The 24,865-nt window shown below is 43.0% G+C and overlaps 1 protein-coding gene across 1 annotated transcript in view; it reads left to right on the forward strand.

The window, feature by feature from the left end:
• The window catches only part of cntfr (ciliary neurotrophic factor receptor), a 244,536-nt gene that overhangs the window by 215,194 nt on the left and 4,477 nt on the right, over positions 1-24,865 (forward strand). The window contains exons 7-9 of the mRNA XM_030085403.1: positions 661-824; positions 17,472-17,540; positions 18,098-18,218. Of these exons, the coding sequence (XP_029941263.1) occupies positions 661-824; positions 17,472-17,540; positions 18,098-18,218 (354 nt within the window). The remainder of the gene's footprint in view (positions 1-660; positions 825-17,471; positions 17,541-18,097; positions 18,219-24,865) is intronic.

The following is a 24,865-nucleotide window of genomic DNA, read 5'->3' on the forward strand; positions in this document are numbered from 1 at the left end:
CAGCAGAAGGGCAGTTTAAGCTTCTTGCAGCAGCAACATATTTCGCTGATGCACAAAAGTGAAATTGCGACCCTGGTGAGGTTACACTGATGATAAGCAAGATACACATTCAGAAGACTTTTTTTTTTTTCTCAGTCTTTGCACTGAAGGTTGTTATGTCCCACCCCAAGTTAGGCCAGCAAGCTCTTGATCATGCAGCTCATTAGCATCTTGCATTGTACTCAATGCTCTCATCTATTAATTTGGGCTTCTGTTTCACATCTCATGCTCAAAAACTTCTAATTAACATCCTCCAACAAATCAAAACACCTCAGTGTGCATGTTCATGTACTGAATGTTGTAAAAGTTCATATATGTTGACATGATTTACCTCTGGAGCAGGAATGGGCCACTTTGATCACTGTAAATGCTGTTTATTGCTCTAAAATAAACTCGGCAATATATTAATTTCATATTATTTGAATTATTTGAATTATTACCTTCTCCAGATGTACTTAAAATAAACATGATAGTTGGATTGTCTTTTAAAACATGTTTTTATAGATTTTGTTGGTGAAACACTGCCACAAACTGCCCACATCTGCAGCTTCACTTTCCCCATCCTTAAGAATACCTCTCTGAGCCTGTATTTTTTTTTTTTTTTTTGTCATCCAAAAACAGTCAAACCGGACCCCCCAGAGCGAGTGACCGCCACGCCGATCCGCTCCAGCCCTCGGAGGCTGGAGGTGTCCTGGCACAGCCCGGCCACCTGGCCCGACATCGACAACTTCCCCCTGAAGTACTTCCTCCGGTACCGGCCGCTCATCCGGGAGCAGTGGCAGCACGTGAGTAGCGCCCTGCGAGAGAGTATCCGTCCAACTATTCGACAGTTATCCTTCCACATTATACCTTAAAATTATAAACAAAGTTACAACTGATGAAGAATAGATTGAATTCCAGACTGGGATGTTAGGTGAAAAGACAACGGGTTGAAACATGACACTCGTTTCCAACAAGACTCTCACGCTTTATGAACCAACTTGTCTGAGTTGCTTGAAAACTGGACTTTTGTGGATGTTTTATGAGCAAATCCTCTCCTTAAAAAAAACCATACTGTCAGTCACTCAAGAAGATCGGCGCTAATCAAGGATACGCTGGAAAACAGCTGCTGAAGTCCCTTTCAGTGTTCAGCGATTGAAAACCTGGATCTTTGCCGTACTGTATTACATCCTACAGACTAAATGACAATTCTTTTCATATGCCTGCTTTTCTTATACCTGCTTAAGTCAGTATTGTACGTTGATGAAAATGAGCACTGCTCATTCCCAAAACTGTCCAAAGAGACACCCTGACAGCAGTTCATAGATATTTATGAAATGACCCAACGTGAAGCCTTTTTGATCCCTGGTCAGACAGACGTAATTGCAGAGCTGTCTTGGAGCATGTTACAGTATCTGACTGTTTCTTGTGGGCTCGGTTCCCTCAGGGCTGCATATAGTAAAAGCATATGTGTCCACTATAGGATTCCTGGGATGAAAGCCCTGTCTTCCAGGGTCTAACGTTGCAGGGTTATTATCATGCACGTCAAAGGTTCGCTAAGGTGTTATTCCAAGAGGTTGGGTTACGTCGCCTCATACAGGATGGCGCATACACACATGTGATCTACAGATCAGGACACGTTTCCTTGTGGAAAGGTTTATCTACTGGTATTTCGCCCTCATTTGTTAGAAAATCAAGTCAAGTACTTTTCATTATATTTCAGTTAAATGCGAGTCTCGGCCAGCAGTCACTCATGCAAAGACACATTTTGGTCTCATGTTTTCTGAATATGTTTGATTTGTTTCTTTTGATTATCATTATAATGACAAGATGCTATAGAGGTTGAGTTGTTGAACTGTAAAGCACATATTTGACTCCATTAAAGTGAAGATAAAGGTTCAAAGTTTACTTCTTTTAAATGATATAAGTTATGGCTCCAAACAGAAACAGCCCCATAGCTGAAAGCTAAACTCAAGGAACAATCACTACAAAAATAAGTGATTTTTCAAGACATCATGATTTAGGTTCTCCCTTTAATAGGGTTTCCCCCTGAAGGACCCTTCACATCAATGAACTTAAAGCTTGTTTTTATTAAACGTTTCTCAACAGAAAATTAATTGCCCCAATTAAAACCATTGATTACAATTGCCAAGTGATCCATCAAGTGTGGGAATTAGCTGATGAAAGATGTGAAGAATTGTTGAATTTTTGCATTATTGACCAAGCTGCCCTCAGGTCTTTTAAGAGAACATGATCTAGGGTTTTAGTTTAGTTTTCTGGGGTTTGTTTTTTGGAATTTAGGCATAAAACCAGTAATTAATCATATGCAAAGCAATGACAGTAGACTGTAGAAGTACAGACAGAAAGCTATTCAAACATATTACACATTTACTTAACACACACACACACACACACACACACACACACACACTGCAGCAGGAATGAAAAACTTCTAATAACTTTGTGGTTCAAACTGATGATTAAACTTGACACACACTAAGAGTTTTCTTCTCCCCCTCACCGCTAATCAATCAATAGGCGTACCGACGCGTAACCTGAAAGGTGGGAAGCCTTAAGTCAATATTTGGATTGGGTAGGGACACGTAATTTGAAAATTGCATAAATGTGGGCGATGACAGCTGGAAACTTGCAGGGTTTTCCGTTTTCTCCGCGCTCTTTGATGAATGTCTTTGCGGTCGGGGTTTCTTATTTTCGCAGCAGCGAGTGTGGTTTTCTGATGGGAGAGTTCTGCACATATCAACTCTGGCCTCGTGAGCGCTGTATGGTCGAGCGTCTGCCCCGTTTATTAAGTGCTGGGTAATAACATCAGCAGTATTCACAATCAGACAGAGAGAGCGCAGCGCAGGAAAAATGACTGACCTTTGTGCATTTCATTTGCTTTACTCATTGTTCCTTATTCATTTGAATTTCTTACTAATTGCCAAGATTATTTCTCGAACGGCCTCATTCTTTCCTAAGAAGAATTTGTTGGCAGTGCGAACACTCGGAGGCTTTAAAGGAGCAGCGGTTGCTTTCACTTTCCCACCAAAGTCTCTTATGTTCTCTTACCTTCTATATCTGCTTCATCCAAAGTGAGGCAGGGTACACCCTGAACCACGTACACGTCAAACTGTCACACACTGACCTACGGCTCATCTTCAATCTTCAATTAATCCCTTTTTTTGATACTCTTGTAGAAGGGACATGCAAACTGGACGGAGGACGGATACAGACCAGAAACTGCAGATGAATTGTAATGGTCCGATATTATTCTTACTTGTTTCCACGGGCCAGTCAGTCATTCTGAAAGTTGTATTAAGACACAGATTACACAAGGCAGACATCAGCAGACACAGTATCAGAGTCAAAATAATCCAACACAGTCAAAGCATTGACACACTTATTGTTTTTACAACTGTATTTAATGAGAATACATGGTTTTTGTGTCACACAAACATTCATCTGTGGTCTGTGGTCAAACATGGACCCGTGAGACAATGTTGGGCTGCAAGAAGCTCCAGTTTTGGTTATAGCAGCTCGTGTGGACTGCCATTAGCACGGATCCCTTCAGTGACTACAGTAGCAAACTGTTGTAGAGAACATTTGGGGTGAAAACTATCAAGCTGTGACATAAATCATTAAGTGGAGTTTAATGAGCCTGCCAACATAAGATACACTGTTTATTTGGCCCCCGTATATACTTCATTAATTACAGTCCCAGAGGTCGAATACTAATTGAAGTGGTTAGTATTGCCCAGGAATGTGCCTTTAATGCGGTTGGACAGCGGAGCCGGGCGCGAATGGCTTTCACATGTAACATTTGGAAATGTGTTTCGAGTCAGGAATGAAAGAGGCGCTGTGATCAGACCGATCTTCGCAGGAAGCCATCCATCGTCCTCAAGAATGAAGGCATGACTGGCCCAGATACTCTGAATGATGGGGATTCAGATGGAAGGAGGAAAATGAGGAGAAGTTTTGAAGTGGAGATGAATGGAGTGCATCAGAGAAAGAGAAAAGGCGTTAATGGATAGCAGACTGTGGAAAAAGAAAAAGAAAAAAAGCAGACAAGCATTATATATAAATGAGATGGATACAAAGAATCGTTTCAACTTCTGTCGTAAAAAAGGTGACTGGAACACACTGTGGACTCTACTTCTGAAGAGATGTAATGTTAAATAACCGGCAAAAGTGTGGGACGATATAACCGTTGATGAAGACTGATAAAGCAACGGTGGCTGATGGGAGCATCGAGCGAAAAGAGAGAAACTGACGTTTGGAGAGAGGCGTGATTAACTGTACAGAGCAGAGTCGGATAGATAAATGGATGAAACTGTGGGAGACGTAAAGAGAAAGGGAGCACCGGAGGCTGCTTTTAAAGTGAAGTTTGAGAAGTTATTGGTTACTTTGCGTTTGAAGTTGAAGAAGACACATGAATTGTTCAAGGCAAGAAAAAGGAATGAAGAAAAATATGAAACACTTCAAGCCATTAAATAGTGAATGACGTTGAGAAAAAGCAGCCAGGGTAGCCTGACATCGAGTTTTACCTGAGTTTCATCTGTAGCACATCTGCACTTTATATCAGCACCAAAGGTTGCTTTGTCCCAAAACCGTCAAAACAGTGTTATTTTTTTTTTTTTTTTTTTTAAGTCATCAACTTTACATTCATCCAGTAACTTCACATGTATGGTTTTGAACTCATTCGGGAAATTGGGAGAATCTGAAAACAACCCAGAGAGAACTTGCAAACTCTACAATAACCTGCTCACTGATAACCACTGCACCAGTGAACAGTCCCACTGAAATATCAATCCATGGCAGCATCTGAAATTCACACATTTATTCAGTTGACATGAGAAGCACAGCGGCAGGAAACCTCTACTGGCCACATTACTATTTATGAGTTTCAGGTAGGTTTGTAGCCAAGAAAAAGCAACAAAGTTTACAGTAAAATGCTACTTTGAGGTAAATAAAATGAAATCCTGAATCTATGTTCAGGGATCCATTGTGACACAAGAGTGTGAAGGTGTCTAATGTTTCAAGGGTGAGCACATATAACAAAATTTTATCCTCCTGTCTTTTTACAATTCTTGGTTTGTTGTTTGTCATGTTTGTTAATGGAAAGTATTTCAAATTGTTTGTCTTTAAAGTTCGTACAAACCACTTTAGCCATACGCAGTGTGCATATGCAGTCTTTAATTATTCAAATTCTGTCATTCAAAAAGCATTTCCATATGTTGGAGATAATGAAACAGGACTGTCGCCATCAGTTTGTTGCGTTTCCTTAGTGTCCTGAAGGCGCCCTCTAGTGGCCACTGTGTTTGTGATTTCCACAAGAGAGAGGAGCAGATGGAGATCGATCAGGTTAACGACACGCGCTCGAATGAGAACAGTAGTTTACCTTCATATCTAAACTTTCTTTGCTTTTCTGATGAGTCCATCAGTATTTACAGTGACGCAGTGAACTGGTTGAAGCTGAAGAAGGATATTTGAGGTCAGTAAACCCACTGAGGCGCAACAGATTTTAATCTAAACAGTAACTCAAATTAAACGGGTGACATTGAGTGCAGGGTGGCACCGCTTGTTGACAGTGTCCACACATCTTTATTACAGCGGTGTCTTGCTTCCTGCATGCATCGGTGCTCCGCAAAAATAGCAACATTGCTCCCCAGATAGGAATATCCAGTATACACCGACTACATCTTCTGTTTGCAGCCTACAAGCTCGGGCAGATGTAAAACAACAGCAACAACAGCGTGCGCCGTGGCAGTTTGTGTTTTGTGCTTCAGAGAGTAATCAAAATGGGCAATTTGATCCATGAATGCTCTCACAGGCCACTTGATGAAGATTTCTTTCTCTTAGGCCCAACATGAAAGGGGAAGCCAAAATTGTGTCCAATTTAATTGAATGATGTTAATTTGCTCATGTCTGTGAGGATTTCTGCATTCTCCTCTGTGCCTTATTTTTGCGAGAATATTGAGCTCCACTTAATTACCACAACTGCCTTGGATTCCACACAAGGAAATACATCTGTATTTTGTAAGTAATCTGTGAATTGTTTAGTTTCCCGTGGCTTTGCGACGGTGTTGTTTTTTCCCCTCACAATCCCCTCACCGAGATGTAAACTCAAACTCTCACAGCAATTAAAGAAATGGTCCAGTAACTGTGATAAGAACAATTTCAGATTGCTCAGTATTCTCCTCGCGCCATGAAACTGCATCTGCCGCGCTGTAATTGCCCTTTGGGGGTGATGCCGAACTCCAGTCAGCTGAAAACACACACACACACGATTCCACGCAGACATCCCCGTGCACGGAAAAACAGACGTACACTCTCAGATGCTGGCATGCATATAAATAAATGCAGATAAACATGCTCAAAGTTGCGCACACTCTTGTTCTTGGAATTACTTTGCATGCATATACTGTCCTAATGCTAATATGCAGGCAGTGTGAATGCAAACAACACAAACCCATTATCAAAAATGAAACATATAATTGGATTTTGTCAGTTGCAACGATAACATAGTGGTTTTATTGTGAGAAGGGTTTTTTTTTTTTATTTCCTCCCCTTGGAAATAGGTTTGGAAAACAGATATTATCTGATATTCTGAGGCGAATATTGAGCTCCTTGTGTCGCGCTTAAGAACGGCACCAGGGCCTCACAGACAAAAGACATGCTGGACGTGATCCACCGACAGCAGGGCAGAGCCAGTAAAGCGTCAGGTGCGTGCACGGAACAGCGACTTGGTGATCAGGCTGGGGGGAATGAGAAGCCAGCTGAAGGGGCTGAACGCCGCTGCTGTTGTTGTTAACAAGCCGTTCAAAGGCTTTAAAATGCCGCATTTCGAATGGCGGCGAGGATGACGCACCGTAGGAGGAGCAGGTGGCGCTGGAGCATGAGAGCGACGATTGCCGTTTAACCCCGTGTGGTTTTGATGTATTTATTTCACAAAGTATAATCCATCTGTTCAGGAGAAAGAAAAATAAAAAACAACCATTTGATCTGGTTGATTCTTGGCTTGTTTCACATTTTCCCAGTTCCTTCATGAGTGATGAGGCCGTATCTGCATCAAACAGAAGATGCTCGGGTACCACAGCTACTCCAGGATGCATGACCAGACTCTGCTCAGCAGAGTCAGTGGTGGAGCTTCTTCTACTGGAGAAGAGAGGCGAACCCAAAGGAGCAGAGCAGGCAGACCAACAAAACACATGAAAAAGTCCAAGCAAAGAAAGATTCTTTCTTTCCTTAATCTGTGCCCGCTTCACCAGCATCGCTTAGTCTCTCATTCACTGATTTATTCCACATTTTCCCTCCTTTGTCCTTCTGTCCGACTCGCTGCATCCTCCTTCTCCCATCCCTCCCGTCGCCATCTCACTGTCTTTCTCACCTTTTCTCCCCCTATTATTTTCATGTTGCTCATTTTTCCCTCCCACAGTCACTCTCCCTACACAGTGCTCCACTTTGTTATCAGTCTGCCCCTCCAACCCCCCCACCCCCACCCCCACATGCACACTCCCGACCCGTCCACGTAATGATGGGCTGTGTATGTTTGCCAGAAGTCACTCTCATCCTGTGAGCACTTAGGTGAATCAATAGTGAGCTATGAGCTGTGTGTCTGAGTGTGTGTGTGTGTGTGTGCTTGATGCACTTGTGCTACTGTTGCTGTGGGAACATGAGTCCGTCACATCGCAGAGCACGGAGCAAGTCCTCGCAATATGAATGGTTATATTTTGGTGTTGTTCAGCTGAGGTGAATACGCGTGTTTCCTTTGGTCCTATAGATGTTTGCTGTTAGGGCTTTGATCAACGCAGTGGAACGAAGAGGCAAGACTCCTGCTGACCTGTGATGAGCAGAGAAAAATATAAGGAAAATTTCCAGTTAAGGGTAAAGTATGGATGTAGTAGTAGAGGATGTGTTTAAAGCTCATGTAAAATTAATATGACTTTTTTTTTTCAGTAACATCGTTTATTTATAAGTATATTGTTATTAGATCTGCTTGCGCGTTGCTTTCCTGAAGCTCACAGAGCATTACGGTGGCTTTAAGTGACCAAAAAAGAGACAATGCACATAAAATTGACTTTGGTGGCAAGAATCAGATTGTAAGAGTGATTGTGTTTAATCTCACTGTGTGACAGCGTTAACTACATGTTCATTTCATTAGGTTGATTAAGTTTTCTATTTCCCAAATCTATTTTTGATTAACTTAATATTTTCCAGACTAAGGACGAAGGTTTGTTTCTTTGCATGCTCTTTATCCGGTTTCTCTTTATCCCATGATCTGCTGTGGCCACGCCATACGGGACCAGTTAATACACACTTATGTTTTACAAATGGATGGTAAATGAAAAGCAGAAATGTATATTTAGCTCACTTCAACAACTCACCGCTTTTTTCTTCCCCTTCAACTCCGACTCCCCGTAAACTGCTTCGTCTGTGTTTTTCCGCATGCTTTCACTCCTCACTCCTGCCATTCACCAACGCTTCTCCCTCTCAACGCCACGGTTTCACCGTCACCTCCTCATCCATCCATCCATCCATAGATACACTCTCCCCTCCACCCACCCATGCGTTGCGCCACCTGTCTCACCATTTCACCCTGGAGCCATCCATTCGTATCTATGGGTGCACATGATAAATGTTTAGACCCTGTTTGGGGAAAACATCCCTTTCTAAAGGACACTCTCATGGACAGATCATTTATCAAATGCCATCATTCTCACACACACACACACACGCACACACACACATGCAGACACACACACACACACACACACCATCGTGTATGGAAGCTATCATTTGTCAAAACGCATTAAAGTACATTTCGCTGACTGATATGCATGTAGTGGAAACTGTGCAGCGTGTTGGCTTTATGTTAATTTTCAGTTGAATTGCATTGGAATTAAATATTTCATAGCCAGTGTATAAAAATGTGAATGTATTCCAGAGAAATTGCACCAGGGGGAGAGGAAGAACCGTTTCCAAGAAACGGCCAAGTGGCTCTTTCTGTTGAACATCACTGCAGGGATGAGGTAGACCAATCATCTGAGATAGAGCTCTCTTATCTCCTGTCTGCTTCTGAGGCTGCAGTTGGAATATTTCAGCATGTTCTATTTGTAGTGCGGTGGATGTCTCACTGTGTGCCAGTGGATGAAGATGAATGGGGCCACTGCTCTCTCCTCTGCCGCCATTGATTTCTGTATCACCTTGTCAATCCCCCGCGCTGTCATACACACTGAGTACACCCCTGTCTGCTGTCAGGACACACACACACACACACACACACACACACACACACACACACACACACACACACACACACGTGTGTGCTGTGTCAGCATTGTCCTGATGAAGAGATCTCAGCAGATGCAAAGTGCAAAAGCCAAACACTATTAGCTATTTGGCAATTTTTGTTTTGATCTACTGTTCAGAGAAGACATGAATATCACAGCCGCTGTGTTATTTCTTTGCTCTCTACAGTTTGAACACAATTTTTCAAAAGGCCTTACTGTCCCTTTTTTTTTTAACCCAGTATACTCACAATAGAAGGCATAAATCTCTGTGGAACAAAAGTTTAATAGTTTAACTAGTTAAAGGTTCTCAGGCAAGTGTGTAATTGATTATTTGTTGTTCATAAAGTGGCAGCTTCCTAAAGTCATCATTTATTAACCAATGTGTCTTTTACCTCTTGATGATATGGCCACGCTTTATTAATGTCACCTGCTTTCTGAGTGAAACGGGGGAAATTGTGGCCAAGATAGCCTGTATATCAAGGTTTCTCTGTGTGTATTTCCGCTCGTCCAGGTAGGAAACACCTCAAAGCAAACTGTATCAGGTCAGTTGAACTTGCTCATGTGTCTTGGAAGATGTTTTTCTTTTTATCCAGAGGGAACCTGGTACATCTAAAGGACTGTGGCCTGCTCTGAGAGAAGAAACCTGGCATATAGTGTAATAACTTTCATATTGGTGAAGTTAAACAACCACTGAACAAATCCAGAGGAGCTAAACTCCACATGTCCAGACTCGGCTTTCTTTTCACACCTCAAGAAACAGTCGCCCTCCTTCAAGAGACTAATGGACAGAGAAGACGGACGGTTCAAGAGAGGGATAAAAGAAGCCATGTGTGTGAAAGCGGAAAAAGCTTCCCTTAACAGGAGGAGGAGGTTTACGACACGATCTCTCCTGTTAAAATTCCAATTCAGATTCAAAGGTCAATCACAAGCATCCTGTTTAGAACCCCATCCGACCTCATGTCAGTTCAACGAAAGTTGTTAAAACAAAATACATTATCAATGAGCCTCAACGTATAGGACCTATCACCATTAAAATAAGAAACCTTAGACTATTAACTTATAAAACCTTGAAGAGTTTAAACACCTGAGCCCCTCAGTGTCTAGTTAGCACAACCAGAATGGTCAAAGGAGCAGCATGAAGTGATGAGGCCACTTGGAAAGACGACAAAACGTTTTCCGAGTCCAGCCAGCCTGCTGACGTTTGCGTCCCCCTGCCAGCCGCATACCACTGTGGGCTTTTAAATACCGTCCATCCGTCTTCTGTGGCGTTCAAGGTCGTCACGGGGTGCTGGAGTTAATCCCAGCTAACTATGAGGGAAGACTACACCCAGGTTGGCAGTCCACCATGGGCCAGACAGCGAGAGGCAGATACACACACACTCATTCACACCCACGGGCAATTTAAAGTCACCAGTTCACCTTAAGAAACAACACACACAGACACACTGGTGTGTCTTTTCTAATTAACACAACAAGGACTTATTTCTATAAAGCATAAACCCTAACCCCAGGGAAAATTCATTATTCAAGCTCTAAAAGTCATTTTATTTGACTTTATAAAGTTGAACACCTTCAGATTTCAGTACACATTGTTCAGTTCACTGCAGAAATTTGAAGGAAGCCTTTGAAGTTGAACTTTTCGGAACATTTGAATTTGATGTGTGCTCTCTAGAGTGTGAAGTGCGGATCTGATATCACTGTCTCAGGCATCAGTTGCTGTGTGTGGCGGTAAAGTGCCGTTGGAGTCATTTGTTCAGGATTCAAACACCTTGAACACCCTTGGAAACACTGAAGGGGATCTTTGAGTTGTCACTGTAAGAGGTGAATATCAATTCTTAGTTCCTCGCGTGTTCGCGTTTCATGTTTTTGACATGACAACATCAATCCGGAGCAAATGCGGAGTCACCGTGGCCCCATGGGTCGTCCAAATTACCGCCTGCTTTTTACTTTTTAAAGGGTGTAAGCTCCACTTCGTGTTTTTTTTTTTTTTTTCGATTGGCTTCGGGGGGGCTGTTGAGCTTCCCTTTTACAGTAATTGCTGCTATGGCGATTGGGGCTTCAAAGAGAGAAATACTGTCTGAGAAATTACCCCTGGACCTGGCATTCATGTCTGCGTGAGTGTGTGAGTGTGTGCGCTCTCAAATGGGAGAAGAGCGTGGCGGAAAAATGGGAGCTGTCAGTCAACCTAATGAGACCAACCTTCGCCGTGCACAGGCGCGCGCCCACGTACACACAGAGCGCCATCGGGCCAGTGGAAGTGCCATATAATTGGGTTTCCTTTCCAGGACAACAGACATGCTCACTGGATTAGATCTGACCACCGACGCCAATTCCCTCCATGTCTCCCTCTCTCTGCTTTTCCTCCTATTTTGCGTTCTCAGACCGTCTCTTTTTTCTCCGCCTCTTCATTTCTCCTCCACTTTTTCTGCTCTTCTTTATGTTCTGCTTATCGCGATGTCCTTACCGCTGACCTGCAGCCAACAGCGAGACCTTTATCAGATGTTATTGTAGCTGACATGCATCACAAAAACAACAACACGAGAGCTTTGTTGTTCAGCTCATTTCAGGATGCAGTAATTAAAATCAGTAACAGAATTGTCCATATTGACAAGTTTCCAAAGGTGACTGTGTTCATTATCAAGATAAACTTAGCTTGACTTAGAATTAGCACGTGCATATTAATAGTTATTTTCATAGCTTTAATTCAAGAATGTATTTTTTTTTTTTTTGCCATTTTCCGATAACAAATCATCATCAAAGATATTGGATTTAACTCATAATCCCTCTCTGTTGTGCTCTAATGAAGCATGGCTGAATCCCTTTTTCCCTAATTTAATAAATAAATGTGTGTTTGTGTGAACTCGGATGAGTTGGGACTTTATTGATCCTACAAGCAAAGTAATTTGAACTTTTTGCAACAGTAAACACAAGCAAGCAGGAGGAGAGGGAGAGCAATTAAACAGGGCAGAAGAAAGTGGAGGTGTGAGACCAAAACAAGAAAGGACCGAGGAAGAAGGGATGTGTGGGGAGTAAAGGGTCACTTCTTTTTCCTCTCAGTTCCTTATGCAATCCCAGAGGAATGTTCGCTTCTCCTCTCTCTGCCCCTCTCATTGTCTGGAGTTGTGTAGCAGTTCTTGGTGCCTGCGTGCATGTGTGTGTGTGTGTGTGTGTGTGTGTGCATGCATTGTGTATGGCTGAGAAGGATTTTCTAAGATTTTCTCCATCCTGGTGTGTCTGTGTATACGAAGCCATACTGTGAAGCTATACCTCTCCTCAGAGTTCATTTTTCTCCCTTTTTTTTTTTTTTTTTTTTTTTTACCATGAATGATCTCCGCCTACACACATAATCTACAACTTGCGTATCAAAAAGCGTCTTGTGTATTTAAAATCGTAGGACTGTGTAGGCAGTGCGACTCTCTGTCGCAGAATAACAGCTGGAAGCTGCTCAACGTCACACTGTGATCTGCACTGTTCATGAAAGAGATGCCGCCTCCCTCTCTGCTTTCAGCCAATCAGGCACAATCTGCTTTTCAGATTCATAAAACCTGTTGAATAATATTGTTTGTTTTTTGTTTGTTAAATCCTGCAGCGGAATGGTGTGAGCATATTCATAGTCAAACATTGGCTCTTGCGTTCAGCTCCGTGCAAGTCTTTATATATTTAAAACGGAATGTAATTTTGTTCGAAATCAGAGTTGCAGGTGCGAACAACGCAAGAATTATGCTTTTGTTCTTTGCGCGGCAACAGCAGAAATGCTGAAAAGAAGTAGTTTTCTTGTTGGGCCACTAGTGGGTGCTGTTTATGGACTGGAATTCACGACCCATTGCAGTTCTTGTCTACTACTGTCGACTCACTCTTTTCAAAAATTTCCATTTTCAGTTTCACGAAGCACAGTCATCGTGTAAACGGACACCCAACGCTCAACGAGGCCGAAATATTATATTGTTAAATTAAAAGAGGTGTGTTTTTAAAAAAAACTCCTCATGCTTACTTTCTTTAGCACATTTTTATCTTAAAAACTAAAAATAAGAAAAAACAAAGTTGGGAAAGAAGAGTTCTTTTAACTGGCAGCATTTTCCTGTTGTCCGCCCTCGAGCTCTGACGTTTCCCAGAGGAGACCATCCCACACTTTAAAAACACTTTTTATATGTAGTTTTATGCTATTTGTTAGATGTTTTGCAAATATCTGCAACATTATAATGTCAATTTTAAACTCCAGTGTTCGACACCAGTAATTAAATACGATTCCAAATAGAGATGTTAAATTTAACTCACTTTTCATGCTTATTTTTCCTCCTCAGACTCTACTTCATTTATTAATTTTATTATTAGTGACCACATCGCTACAGGAAATAACGTTACAGATGATGAAAGTCTTCCCATTGTTTGAAGTAATAACAGTCTGGATGTGTGAAATTCGCTTTGATTTATAAATAACTGCGGCTTAAATGTTGTAGCAGTTTAAAGCTCGTATCACTTCCAGCATCAGCACCTGCTGCCGCAGCTCATCCTCCAACCTTCGCCCCCCCCCCCCATAGGCTCTTTACAGCAATGAGATGTGCGGTTTTATGCATGAAGTGAGAGAATTTAGTGCCCATTTAGTCTTTACTTTCCAAACAGAGCATTTTGTGGCCAATCTTCTTGGGCAAAATCCTTTTTCCATTTATCACATTACATCCGCAGGTTCCTGACTACGGCATATTTACACTGAGCTAATGAGATGTGATTATGGCGAGGTAAATATTTGGCTGTTTAGGGTGGTATTGTGTTTATTTGTCAGCGCGTGGGTGTGAGTGGCTGCTTTCTTTGTGTAACGCGCACATTTTCACATCCGCATTTAATGAGCGGCGAACGCTTTTAATGAACGCTCCTTGCGGCTCCGAGCAGCTTTGTTTACAATGAATCGGCCCTTACGAAAATGTAAATACACACTCTCTCACACACGTACGCGAAGCAATACGTAAATACACCAACACAAGGACTGGGTCTGAGTGCGTGAGGGATCTGACAGTGTGTTTTTTGGCAGCTATCAGCACAGTCTCTCTCTCTCTCTCTCTGCGAAAGGCAATCTCCCTCCATCCGGCCCACCTCCAGCCCCGCCCGCTCCCCCCACGACGTGATATTAAGTGCTGCTCTCACTGCTCCCTGTTTAGCCACTTGGCAACGCAGCACAACATCCATCTCTCTGGAAATGTTTATCTGCAAGCTGTTTACTCCATATTCTCCACCACCCATACACGTACATGTAGTCTGGACACGCACACGCACACACACACACACACACAGTTCAGCCTTGCAAAGAATAATATGACGGTCATGGGAGCAAACGTGCAAGCAGGAAAAAAAAAACAAAAAAACCCCCACAAATGTGTGTTTTTGAATACCAAGATAAAACACACACTGACACAAATGGATGAGTGCATGACTGGATTTCATGAGGTTTCACTCTACAGATGCTGATGTGCACACTCGCACATATGAGAACAAACACGTTATGAGGGTGGAGGGCTTGTTGGTCTGGATATGTTCAAACAGTGGAAGATTTAGCTTCATAGCACATGCCCGCTGCAGCGCAGAGCAAAAGATGCAATGCACACACATGCTGGGATGACGTTGTTATTGCATTCCGCTAATTAAATTAAGCCTATAAATGCAGAGCTCGCTCAGGAGATAAAGACAGAGCTTCCTCCTAAACACGGAGAGCGAGAGAGGCAGGGAGGGAGGCAGGGAGGGAGGCAGGGAGGGAGGGAGGGGGGGGGCAAAGCAGGAGTGGATAGAGAAGAAGCAAGTCGGTGTTGAAAATAGAGAGGTCAGCCTCGTGGAGGGGGCGAGCAGCGATGAGAGAGAGATTACAGGAGAGGAGAGGAAGTGTGCGGGGGCTTCTGGGATGGTTGACTACAGGTTTGCAAGTTTTCAGGGCAGACTTCAATCGGTGGTGGGGAAATGATTGTAAGGCTCTGTGAGGGGATCCTGGTCTCACCATGGCGAGGGAGCCTATTACGCCTCTTCATATCTTCTGTAATTAAAAATGAGGTTGAACACATCTTTAATTCCCTCAGGGGAAAAGTCAAAACTTTTTTCATTCGGAACTTGTACCTGGTTCACTCAAAAGTGAATTATCCAGCATTTTCATTTTCAAAAAGACAGTGATGCTTGTGCCAAATTACAAGTTCTGGATGCTACACATCAACAGATTCAGACTCTGTTTCGACGGAAGTTATCTCATGGAGAAAGATGGTTTTATGTCAAGTTACTGGCTGTATGATCAAGTTACTTTGTTGCTATTTTTAACTCAGTATTAGGTCAAACCCATCCAAAGTGTCATCGGTGAGCTTGGATCCAGCAAGTGGGCCAAGGAAATGTTAAGTAGCTAAAACTATTTTGTATAATTTATGACGTAGGAGTGAGGGTGTATGAAGGGCTCGCAAGCATAAAATAACTTCCTTCTTTGATGGAATGCATCATGAACAGCTAAACAGTGCAGCCTCAATCTAGAAAAACCCTGAAAAATATGCATCACACATCTCCTCTAAAGAAGGTCTGACACGGAGAATCAAACTTTCAAATCCACACATTTCCGGGTCGATGTGTGACCTCCCACACTCACTATGCCGCTCGCATATTATCAAGGGACGTTCTGCTTGCTTGCGTTTTTTTTTTTTTTTTTTTTTTTTGTTTTTTTGTTTTGGGTGTTTTTCATGTATGAGATAATCTCGCTGAACTGTGTTCTTACCCACAACCTCTCTGATCATCCGCCTGCTCCAGGCTTCACCTGTCAGACTAGCACAATGTTCCCCGATCGCAGCCGCTGTACCGGCAGGCGTCGCGTTGCCTCGGCTGACAGAAGCAATGACAGGAGCTGAAAACGCTCACCCCTCGAGTTTTGACTATTTCATGCGGCTGGACTTGTTTGTGACATTTATTCAAATGTTTGAATTTGCTTTCCCTTCAAATGTAGTTAGCATCTTCGGCTGTTGGCGCCATTCAGACTCCGATAAACATTTCAAGATGAATTATTCTGGGCGAAAGCTGGATGTGTGTCAACAGCTTTCACATCTGATACTGCTGCAGTCAGAACTATCAAGATTACAAGTCATCAATTTATTACGAGGAAGCACATAATAAATGAGCTGTGTCGATTAGCTGTTCTGCCGTCTGGAATTGTGTTTTTGTGAACATTTCAAGTTCAATTTATCATATTTGACTCATCGTATCAATTATTATGTCACGTATTAACGTGATATAATGACTCCAGATAGCTTCCAGTGCTTTGTTCAGCTTGAATCACCTTGATGTGTGTTTGTATATGTGTGTGTCTTGTTTCACTTTAGCAGTGCCCTCCCCTCCTTTTATTTTTCCTTCAGTCTTTCGACACGGGCCAAAGGCAAACAAACAGCACTAACCGTAAATTACAGAGACGCGGCAAATCATTCTCTCACGCACTCCCCCGGTAACTCAGACATTTAGTTCATTCCCCCGTTTTTTTGCTTTGCAAATTAAAGTGTGCACAAAAGGCTTTCAAATGCCGGCAATGCATTTATATTGTGTCATAAAATTATGTAGCATTGATGCCAACGCTTTCTGGAATAATCGTCAATTATGCTGCTGGTGCTCTACACGTGTGTGTGAGTGCGGGTGTGTCTGAGAATGTACAGGCTGCGATGGGATCAAGGTTCAGTCGATCCAGCATTGAGATGTAAAACATCTCAAGGATAAAGCGTCTCACTTGACCTATGCACGGAATAATGATGAAAGGTGCGCTGTCAATAAATGATCGCTGCGTAAAAATTGTATAGAGCACACCGCAGCAGAATCTTCCCACCATAAAACATTAAAAGCTCAAGCTTAGCTTTGCTATACTGAGCACATAATTCATGGGTAGAGTTACGGGGAGGAGGCGAAGACGGCCAGACCGAAAGTTGACTTAGGACCTCATAAGTGCCTGCCTTTCTGCGGAAAATCTTCATAATTCACAACGTTCGAGCAAATTATATATCAGAAAATCCTTCAAAAATGGATCTGGTTTCAAAAATGTACCAGATCTATTTATAAATGAACCAAATCTGTTAAGGCCTTTGAGATAATGTAAATAAAACTACTTATTCGCTCAGTATTTGAAATGAATTTGCCCTGAACTGACCTCTTCTTTGTTTCCCTGTTTAGGTGGAGCTGTCCGACAGCACTTCTCACACCATCACTGATGCCTATGCTGGGAAGGAGTACATCATTCAGGTAACGGCGTCTGATTTTTGGTCAATCCTGCCTTTGTTTTTTTGCCTCATTTTCATGCTGATGACAAGCAAGCTGGAGGCTGAGCGTTTTCCAATTTGTCTCATTCTAGTTTAAGACGTATTTCGAAAAACGCCTGCCAGGAATCTGGCACTCATCCTCACTCAAAGATGAACTGCCGACATGTTTGGTAGCCAGAAATCCAAAAGAACAAGGTCACTGTCACCCGGGCTGTGATTAGTTACAGCCGTTTGCAATATTCCATCACGCGGCTTTGAGCGAACACTTTCAGCGAGTTTACGGTGATTCTGCCAAATTGTTTGGAGAATACAACATCCCAGGGGTTGTTTGAGGCCGGCTCAGGCCGCGAGAATTCAAAAATGACAAGCATCTGGTTACATAACGGAGCAGAACTGTTCGCAGGTTGAAGCAGCACCCTCCTCGCATGAAAAGTCAGATTTTATGCGTTTGGTTAGTGAGGTAGCGTTGGGGAGAACAGACGTTTTGATGCAAATCCATGTGTGAACCCGTAACTCACCGAATGCTCCCGTGTTGAGCAGGTGGCGGCCAAGGACACAGAGATTGGAACATGGAGCGACTGGAGCGTTGCTGTTCATGCCACGCCTTGGATCGAGGATCCTGTGCCCATCGCCTCCACGACTGAGGGGATCTTTTCCACCGGTAGGTCGCAGCTCCCTGATAGAGGGACACAGAGTTTATTAAAGCTCCAGTTCTTATCGTGTTAAGCTTTGATGGGTTCATCGTGTCTCCTCTCCAATTCCATAAAAATGGCGCACAAGAGCCCATCTCCTCATCCTAATCAGCTCAGTGGCGCATTATCGTAAATACGCTTCAACAAAGGAGACCACTGGAGATAAACAATGAACAAATTATGACACAGCAGCACTTTGGTTTGGCTTCCGGAAGCGCTAAAGTTTTGGCTTCAATATCATCTCTCATTGATTAGATTGTGTTGCTTTATTTATCAGATAAAATGTTTTATTTTGAGTTTCAGGGAATATATCACTGAGAATCCTCGTCTTACCCTGTTCTACAAGCAAACTTAGCTCCTCATGCGGATTTTCTCTCACCTTTTTCTTAATCTCCAGCCTTTTTATGTGGTTTCTGTCATAATCAAGAGAGTTACTACATGACACCTTATATCTTAACCTGCTTAGTGCGTGCAGCTGAGCTCAGTCCACAATCCCACACATCTGTGAGACTGTGAAAAAAAACTGACCTTTTCTTTGGACAAATTAACTATTTCCAGCTGATGTGATACATTGAGATTTTTTGGAAATAGTACTCTATATTAATTCCAAAGACATGAATGTTTACACAACGTAGAGATGGATATTAGGAAACTTTTCTATATTATACTGTTTGATTTTTATGATCTTTGTAGTCCATCAGCTGAGAAAATCATTGTGATGTTAGTGTAATATTCCAATAATGACTTTAGCTTTGTTCTCTGTGCCCACGGCTATCACACAGCCACTACTTTTTTTTTTTGTAAATCAGCTATGCTTGAAATTAAGTTTTCTTAATAATTTCCTTTATGATTAAATTGGAAGCATTTGATAGCGTTGAACTTTTATCATAGTTTAAGCTGCGAGATCCGGCGGCCTCGAGACAAATCCTCTCGCACATCCACCTGAACACCTGCCTGCCGCCTGGAGAGAAGCTCAGCCAGCTTTTCAAAACGCTCACGTCTCTCCTCCAGCTTCAAAACTGCTGCGATTACAATGCAAGGCTTGACGAGCGATCGGCTAAACGGAATTAATTTTACATCATTACGTTTGGCGCGATGACTGACAGCGGTAGACGAGGACGAGGACGATCTCTGGGAGCAATCTGCTCGGCACCTTTTTAGCGTTTGACGGGGATCAAGGGAGGCATATGTGTCAAATCAAAATCTCTCACCACAGCGAGGAGCCCCGAACAACAAGACGTCCATTTCACGTCTGAAGACTTTTCCATCAGCAGCGTTCAGATCGCACTGGAATTGCAAAGAAGCGGCACACACGGGGAATGAAAGCAAGTGGAATATAAGAGAGGATGTGTATTTGTTCGGTTGTTTTTTTTTTTTTTTTTTCTTTCTTTCTTGCAAAAGCAGCTACTGGCTAGATACAGCATCAGCAGCTTCCAAGCAAGCAAACACTGTATTTTGTTATTGAAAATAGAATACGGACGATGCAAAGGTCAGACCTTGAAATGTTCAAGTATTTCCAACTGAATGAGCTCCAAGGTGTTTTGTTGCTCTTCTGCACCTGCACCCATTTGCTGCAGTCATGTCGTGGCGCAGCGATCAGAGCTCACCTCCACCTCAAAGCAACTTCCAACACCTTCAGCCATTAAAAGTTGGCTTGAATTAGATTGCTCCTTTAACATCCTGCGAAGGCTTACTTTACTGCTGGAAAGTGTGGCTTTGGTAATCTAGATGTAAATCTCTTGACTTTCAGTGCACACTCTGCAGTGTGTGCACTTCCTGTATGAAAGTAAGTTTTCAAAGCCTGCACACGTAAAGCGTCTTTGCAATGAATTACCAGTGTGAAGTGTCCGAACTGGCTCTCGAGCTGCAGGGACCGCTGTTGCATCTCAGCTGACTGGACGCTCCCGTCTTCAGGCGTGTTGAGTGCCATCTGCAGCAGTGGATCTCCTCCACAGGGACATGATAGCTGCTCTTACACTTGACCTTCGGGTGATGACTGATTGTGTTGTTTCTGCTGGAGCACGCACTGCGGCCACAGTGCTATTGCAGTGGACTGTCCAAGAGCCATCATGCCACTGCCGAGGGGTGTTACAACTTCTAGAAGGATGAGACGATCCGCCGGTTTTGATCATATTCAACCTGAAAATCCCAACAAGTGATGAGTTTAGTTTAAATGTCTTGACATTGTAATGTTTGTCAGCTCTTCCTGTTTTTGGGTTACGTGCTTTTCATTTGCATTAAAACGTATCGTACTATTTCAATCAATTCTCTATCACATTTCAGTGTGTTATTCTTGATCTCAGTGAAACATCAGGCCACAATCTGTTGTCACGGTAGAAATCTTCACTGATGTCAAACAAATCTCAGAATGACCACAAGAGTCTTTCTCTTTCTTGTCACATTTATCTTGGGATTTTGTGCCAGATGCTGATTCGTCCTCCCCATTAAAGGACCTACAAGTGTTTTTAAGAAATACAGCAGAGCACTCGCTCCAGTGAGAGCTGAACAAACAGCGAGCAGGATCTCCTCCTGGCTTTTTCCTTTGAGTCCGCGCTGCAGCCGTCCAGTGATCAGTGGAGGCTGTTGTGTTCTGCACTCGCTGTGAAAAAGGTTCGCAAACTCACATCGAGGATGAAGGAAAAATAAATAAATAACAGCCAGAACCTACTTAAACCTGAAGATATCTCAATCTACACTCATTTTTATTCCACTTCAGAAACCAAGGCGCCGCTCTTGCGTGTCCACTAACTGATAAGCTGTTTACTTATCTTCTGCACAACATGAATTTTACAGTAAGCACAGATGAAAGAAGTGTCTTAAAACTGACTTCAGGCTCATTTAACGCCTGTTCGTCTGCCTCTCTTTATCTCCCTTCCTCTGGCTTTCCATTGAAACGCACTCAGCACTTTCACAGTGCAGCACTGCCTCCTGTTGGACGACGGCGGCACTGCACAGAGATCACCACACGCCTGGCGTTCAGCAAAATACCTGAGAAATAGAAAAACATGTGACACGCAATACAGGTCCAACAGTTTCTATGCACACATAGACGCAGCCCCACAATAAATACGGTGTGTACACACAAACACACACACACACACACTCTTGCTCAAGACACAGTGTATTATTCTTGGTTTCAGGGAAAGAACATGAGGTTATTGGGATTCTCCTCATGCCTCCTCTCGATCCAGCTGCCGCCTCCTTGCCTCCTTTCATACTGTCTTTGTCCTGTTCTCTCTCTCTCTCTCTCTCTCTCTCTCCCTGTTTTTGCCTAAAAGCCTTTCTTTTGCCTCACTCTTCCTCCTTTCCCTCTCTGGCATCTCGTCTTTCTCTCAGCTTTTGTCACGTTGCACCTCATACTTGCCTGTCCCTTGTCTGGCCTTGTGCTACTTTCCTGTACAGATGTTGTTTGCTGAATGACTGATTACCTTTGTCAGGCGTCTGCGTACGAAGGAACAAACACTCTGTTGGAATCAATGGGATGAATTCAAGTTCAGCCGTTATTGTAGCTGATAGACGCAGTGCACCGTTTCCGTCCTGGATCAGGACCAGCATGGAGCCTTTCTGTGTGGAGTTGCGTGTTCTCCATGTGCATGCACGCATTTCCCCAGCACTCCGGTCTGATTGTTGGCTCTAAATTGTCCTGTCTGTCTCTCTGTTTGCACCGTGTTGGACTGCAGCCTCTCCAGGATGTATCCTGCCTCCGCCCATAATCAGCTGGGATTGACTTCAGCTCCCTGCCATCCTAAGTTGAATAATATTGCAGTGGAGAAGATGGAATCCATCCATCTTCTCTTATGCAAAAAAATTCCCAAATCCTCTCTGCACCGTGTGCAATAATTTAAAAACTGAACCAATTGTTTGTATTTGAGAGCTGAAACTATTGTACATGAGGCAGAATCCCATCAGCAGGGAAACAAGACAGATATCTGATTTCCTGTCTTTGACCAACACCAATAAACACGAAAAGTTCAGGCAGGGCCGGCATTTCTTTCAGCTGACCCGCTTGTTAACATCAGCGCGCTGACCAATATTTTCTGACTACTCAGCCGAATAGTAAATGAACCGATTTCCTGCAACGTATTGATCGTGCAGCTCAGACTTAAACACACTCCGCCGTTTTCCCAGAGTCTTCACCGCATTTCCTCTTCCTCCTTTCCCCTGTTTGCCTTTCTCCCCGTTTTCATGAGGACAGAGATCCCAGTTTATGCTTGTTCATCCTTTGGCATCAACACACCGTCTACACATGGTCAGGATCACACGGTGGCAGACGGTCCACGGCCAGAAATCCCCATCCTCCGTGATGGGAGCGCCGCTCGGCGACCGCATTCCAGGAAGTAAAAAGCAGATCAGACGAGGCTTTAAAAGGCTGCAGCCAACCTCAGTGTCAGAATCGTCTGAGATATGTGTTTGTGCCTCGCCCACTCGCCCAGACAGAAACTGGACACTGTCTAGCACCTAACGGGGAACTCTGGGTATCACAGCTTGTTTATTTCATGACTATTTATAAAGGCGGACGTTTCTGTTCCGCAGCATGTAGTACAAGAAGAACATGTGTAAAAGATGGACTCTGCTGAGGTGCATCGAGGACGCTTTCGATGGAGTTTTCAAAAATTCATACAGATCATTAATTACAGTGTAACATGGGAGAGTTGTAAGATTCTACGTTCAGTTCCAAATTTCTAATAGTCCATGTTTAAAGCCGATCAGCCCCAAAACCACTGAGTGCATCCACATCGGATGCAAATTGTTTAGTTCTAAGAATGTTTGAGACTTGTTTTTCAAGTACAGATCACACAACCTCGTTTAGCTCATGAAACTCTGATCAATTTCCTCTGGATGGAAAAGCACAGTATTCTGGATCAGGAGGTCACTTCCTCTCAGGGAAAGAGTTGTGTTTTTTTTACACATTACAATGGAATTAACTTCCAGGTAGCGGTTAAAACACTAACAAAACATGCCCAGTGGTCTTTCCTGTTGACAGACTCCTTTGAACTACCTTTTCTTGACATGCTCCAACATTCTCATCTCGAATCATTAGAAATATTTTACAAGTTCTTAAAAAGGAGATTAATTTCTTTTGTATTCCATTCAGTTGTTTTTCACAGACCTACTTTACATGGTTGTTTCACAGTAATGTTGTTAAGCTGTTTGAGTCAGTCCGATGCCTGAGACTCATTAATTCTTGCTGAAAATACATCAGCGAGGTGGAAAAGGTGTTATTTTTTTTCTTGCGCATCTGTGCTGAGAGTTTTAAGAAATAAAAAAAAAAATCTCAAAACTAAAGGTCAAGTTCAACGTCTCCATCGACCCTCAAATATGGCAACAAGCACTGAGAAAACTGTGCATCAGCAGTCTTCGGACGATCGCATCTGCTGCATATGTGTTTTCCCTGTATACACACGCATCAACATAATTCATAAAGTGGCAGGGCATTTCAAGTTCAATTCATTCAGCACTTTAAATCTTTTCATCCTCTTTTGCCTTCAGTGTGTTGTTTCTGCTCCATCTCTTCCTCCTCTTGTTCATCAGTCCTCTCTCCTCGTCTCTTCATTGTCTAGCCTCCCGACTAGCTTGTTAAATCAGCGTACACCTTATAACTGTCTCAGCCTGTCGCCGGCACGTTATTTCTGCATAATTTGTATTTTCCTCACCACTCCAAAGCGCAGCGTTTTGCTGCAGGCAGGAACTTTTACGCTGAGCTACTGAACATGCTAAATGCGTCTCCTCTCTCTCTCTCCCTCTCTCTCTCTCTCTCTCTGGCTATTTCACACCTGGCTGCTTCCTTCTAATATCTCCCGACTCCCAACGCAGAGTTACACAACAGCCATTAATTGCAAGGAGAGGGAAATCATTGTCTCTCTCCGCTAAGAGAAAACAAAATAATGCCACTGCTCCTACACCGATCGGCAAACATCACACACACGTTGAAATCTGCAGCTGTAGCACTCATTCAGTTTTTAAAACTTTGTTCTATTATTTCTGTTTTCAGGCCCTTTAAAACTAAATTGAAAAGTCTTTAATCTTTTTTTTTTGTGTGTGTGTGTGTGTTTTGTGGTCCTTCTATGATTTGGCGATTCTCCTCGATCGTGGCTCAGAGTCGGTGGTCTCTTGTCACACAGTGAGGAGGGTTTGCAGGAGTGTGAAAACTTTATTATAGCTAAAGTTGAGAGAGCTTTTTACAAGTTGCTGGGTCTGTCCCATGTGAAACATTCTATTTCCGAAACTTTTTCAAATTTGGTCTGAATTCAAAATACCTTCAAACATCAGTTCTCTCATTACTCAAATCCCCAGAATACCCTCAGGATGCGTCTCCATATTTGGCAGCAGGTTTTTAAAGAGCTCAGGAATGAAGTGATCAGTCCTCAGGTGTTTGAAGAAGGAGGCTGGCCTCCTCAGGGGGGGTCAACACTGGAAGTCCACAGAGCCGTGTCGTGCTGTGGGATCTCACATGTTGGACACGTGTTTCTCTCTTCACCTGCTGTGTGATATTGTGTCTTGGTAGAACTCTCGCATTAAAAAAAATACAAACAAAAAAATCCCTTTCAAATGTCTGGCCTGCAGGATCAATGGTTCACTTCAAACTCCTTTATCTGGACTGTTCTCCTCAGTGATG

Source organism: Salarias fasciatus (genome assembly GCF_902148845.1).
Source record: "Salarias fasciatus chromosome 7 unlocalized genomic scaffold, fSalaFa1.1 super_scaffold_4, whole genome shotgun sequence".
NCBI classification, from domain to species: domain Eukaryota; kingdom Metazoa; phylum Chordata; class Actinopteri; order Blenniiformes; family Blenniidae; genus Salarias; species Salarias fasciatus.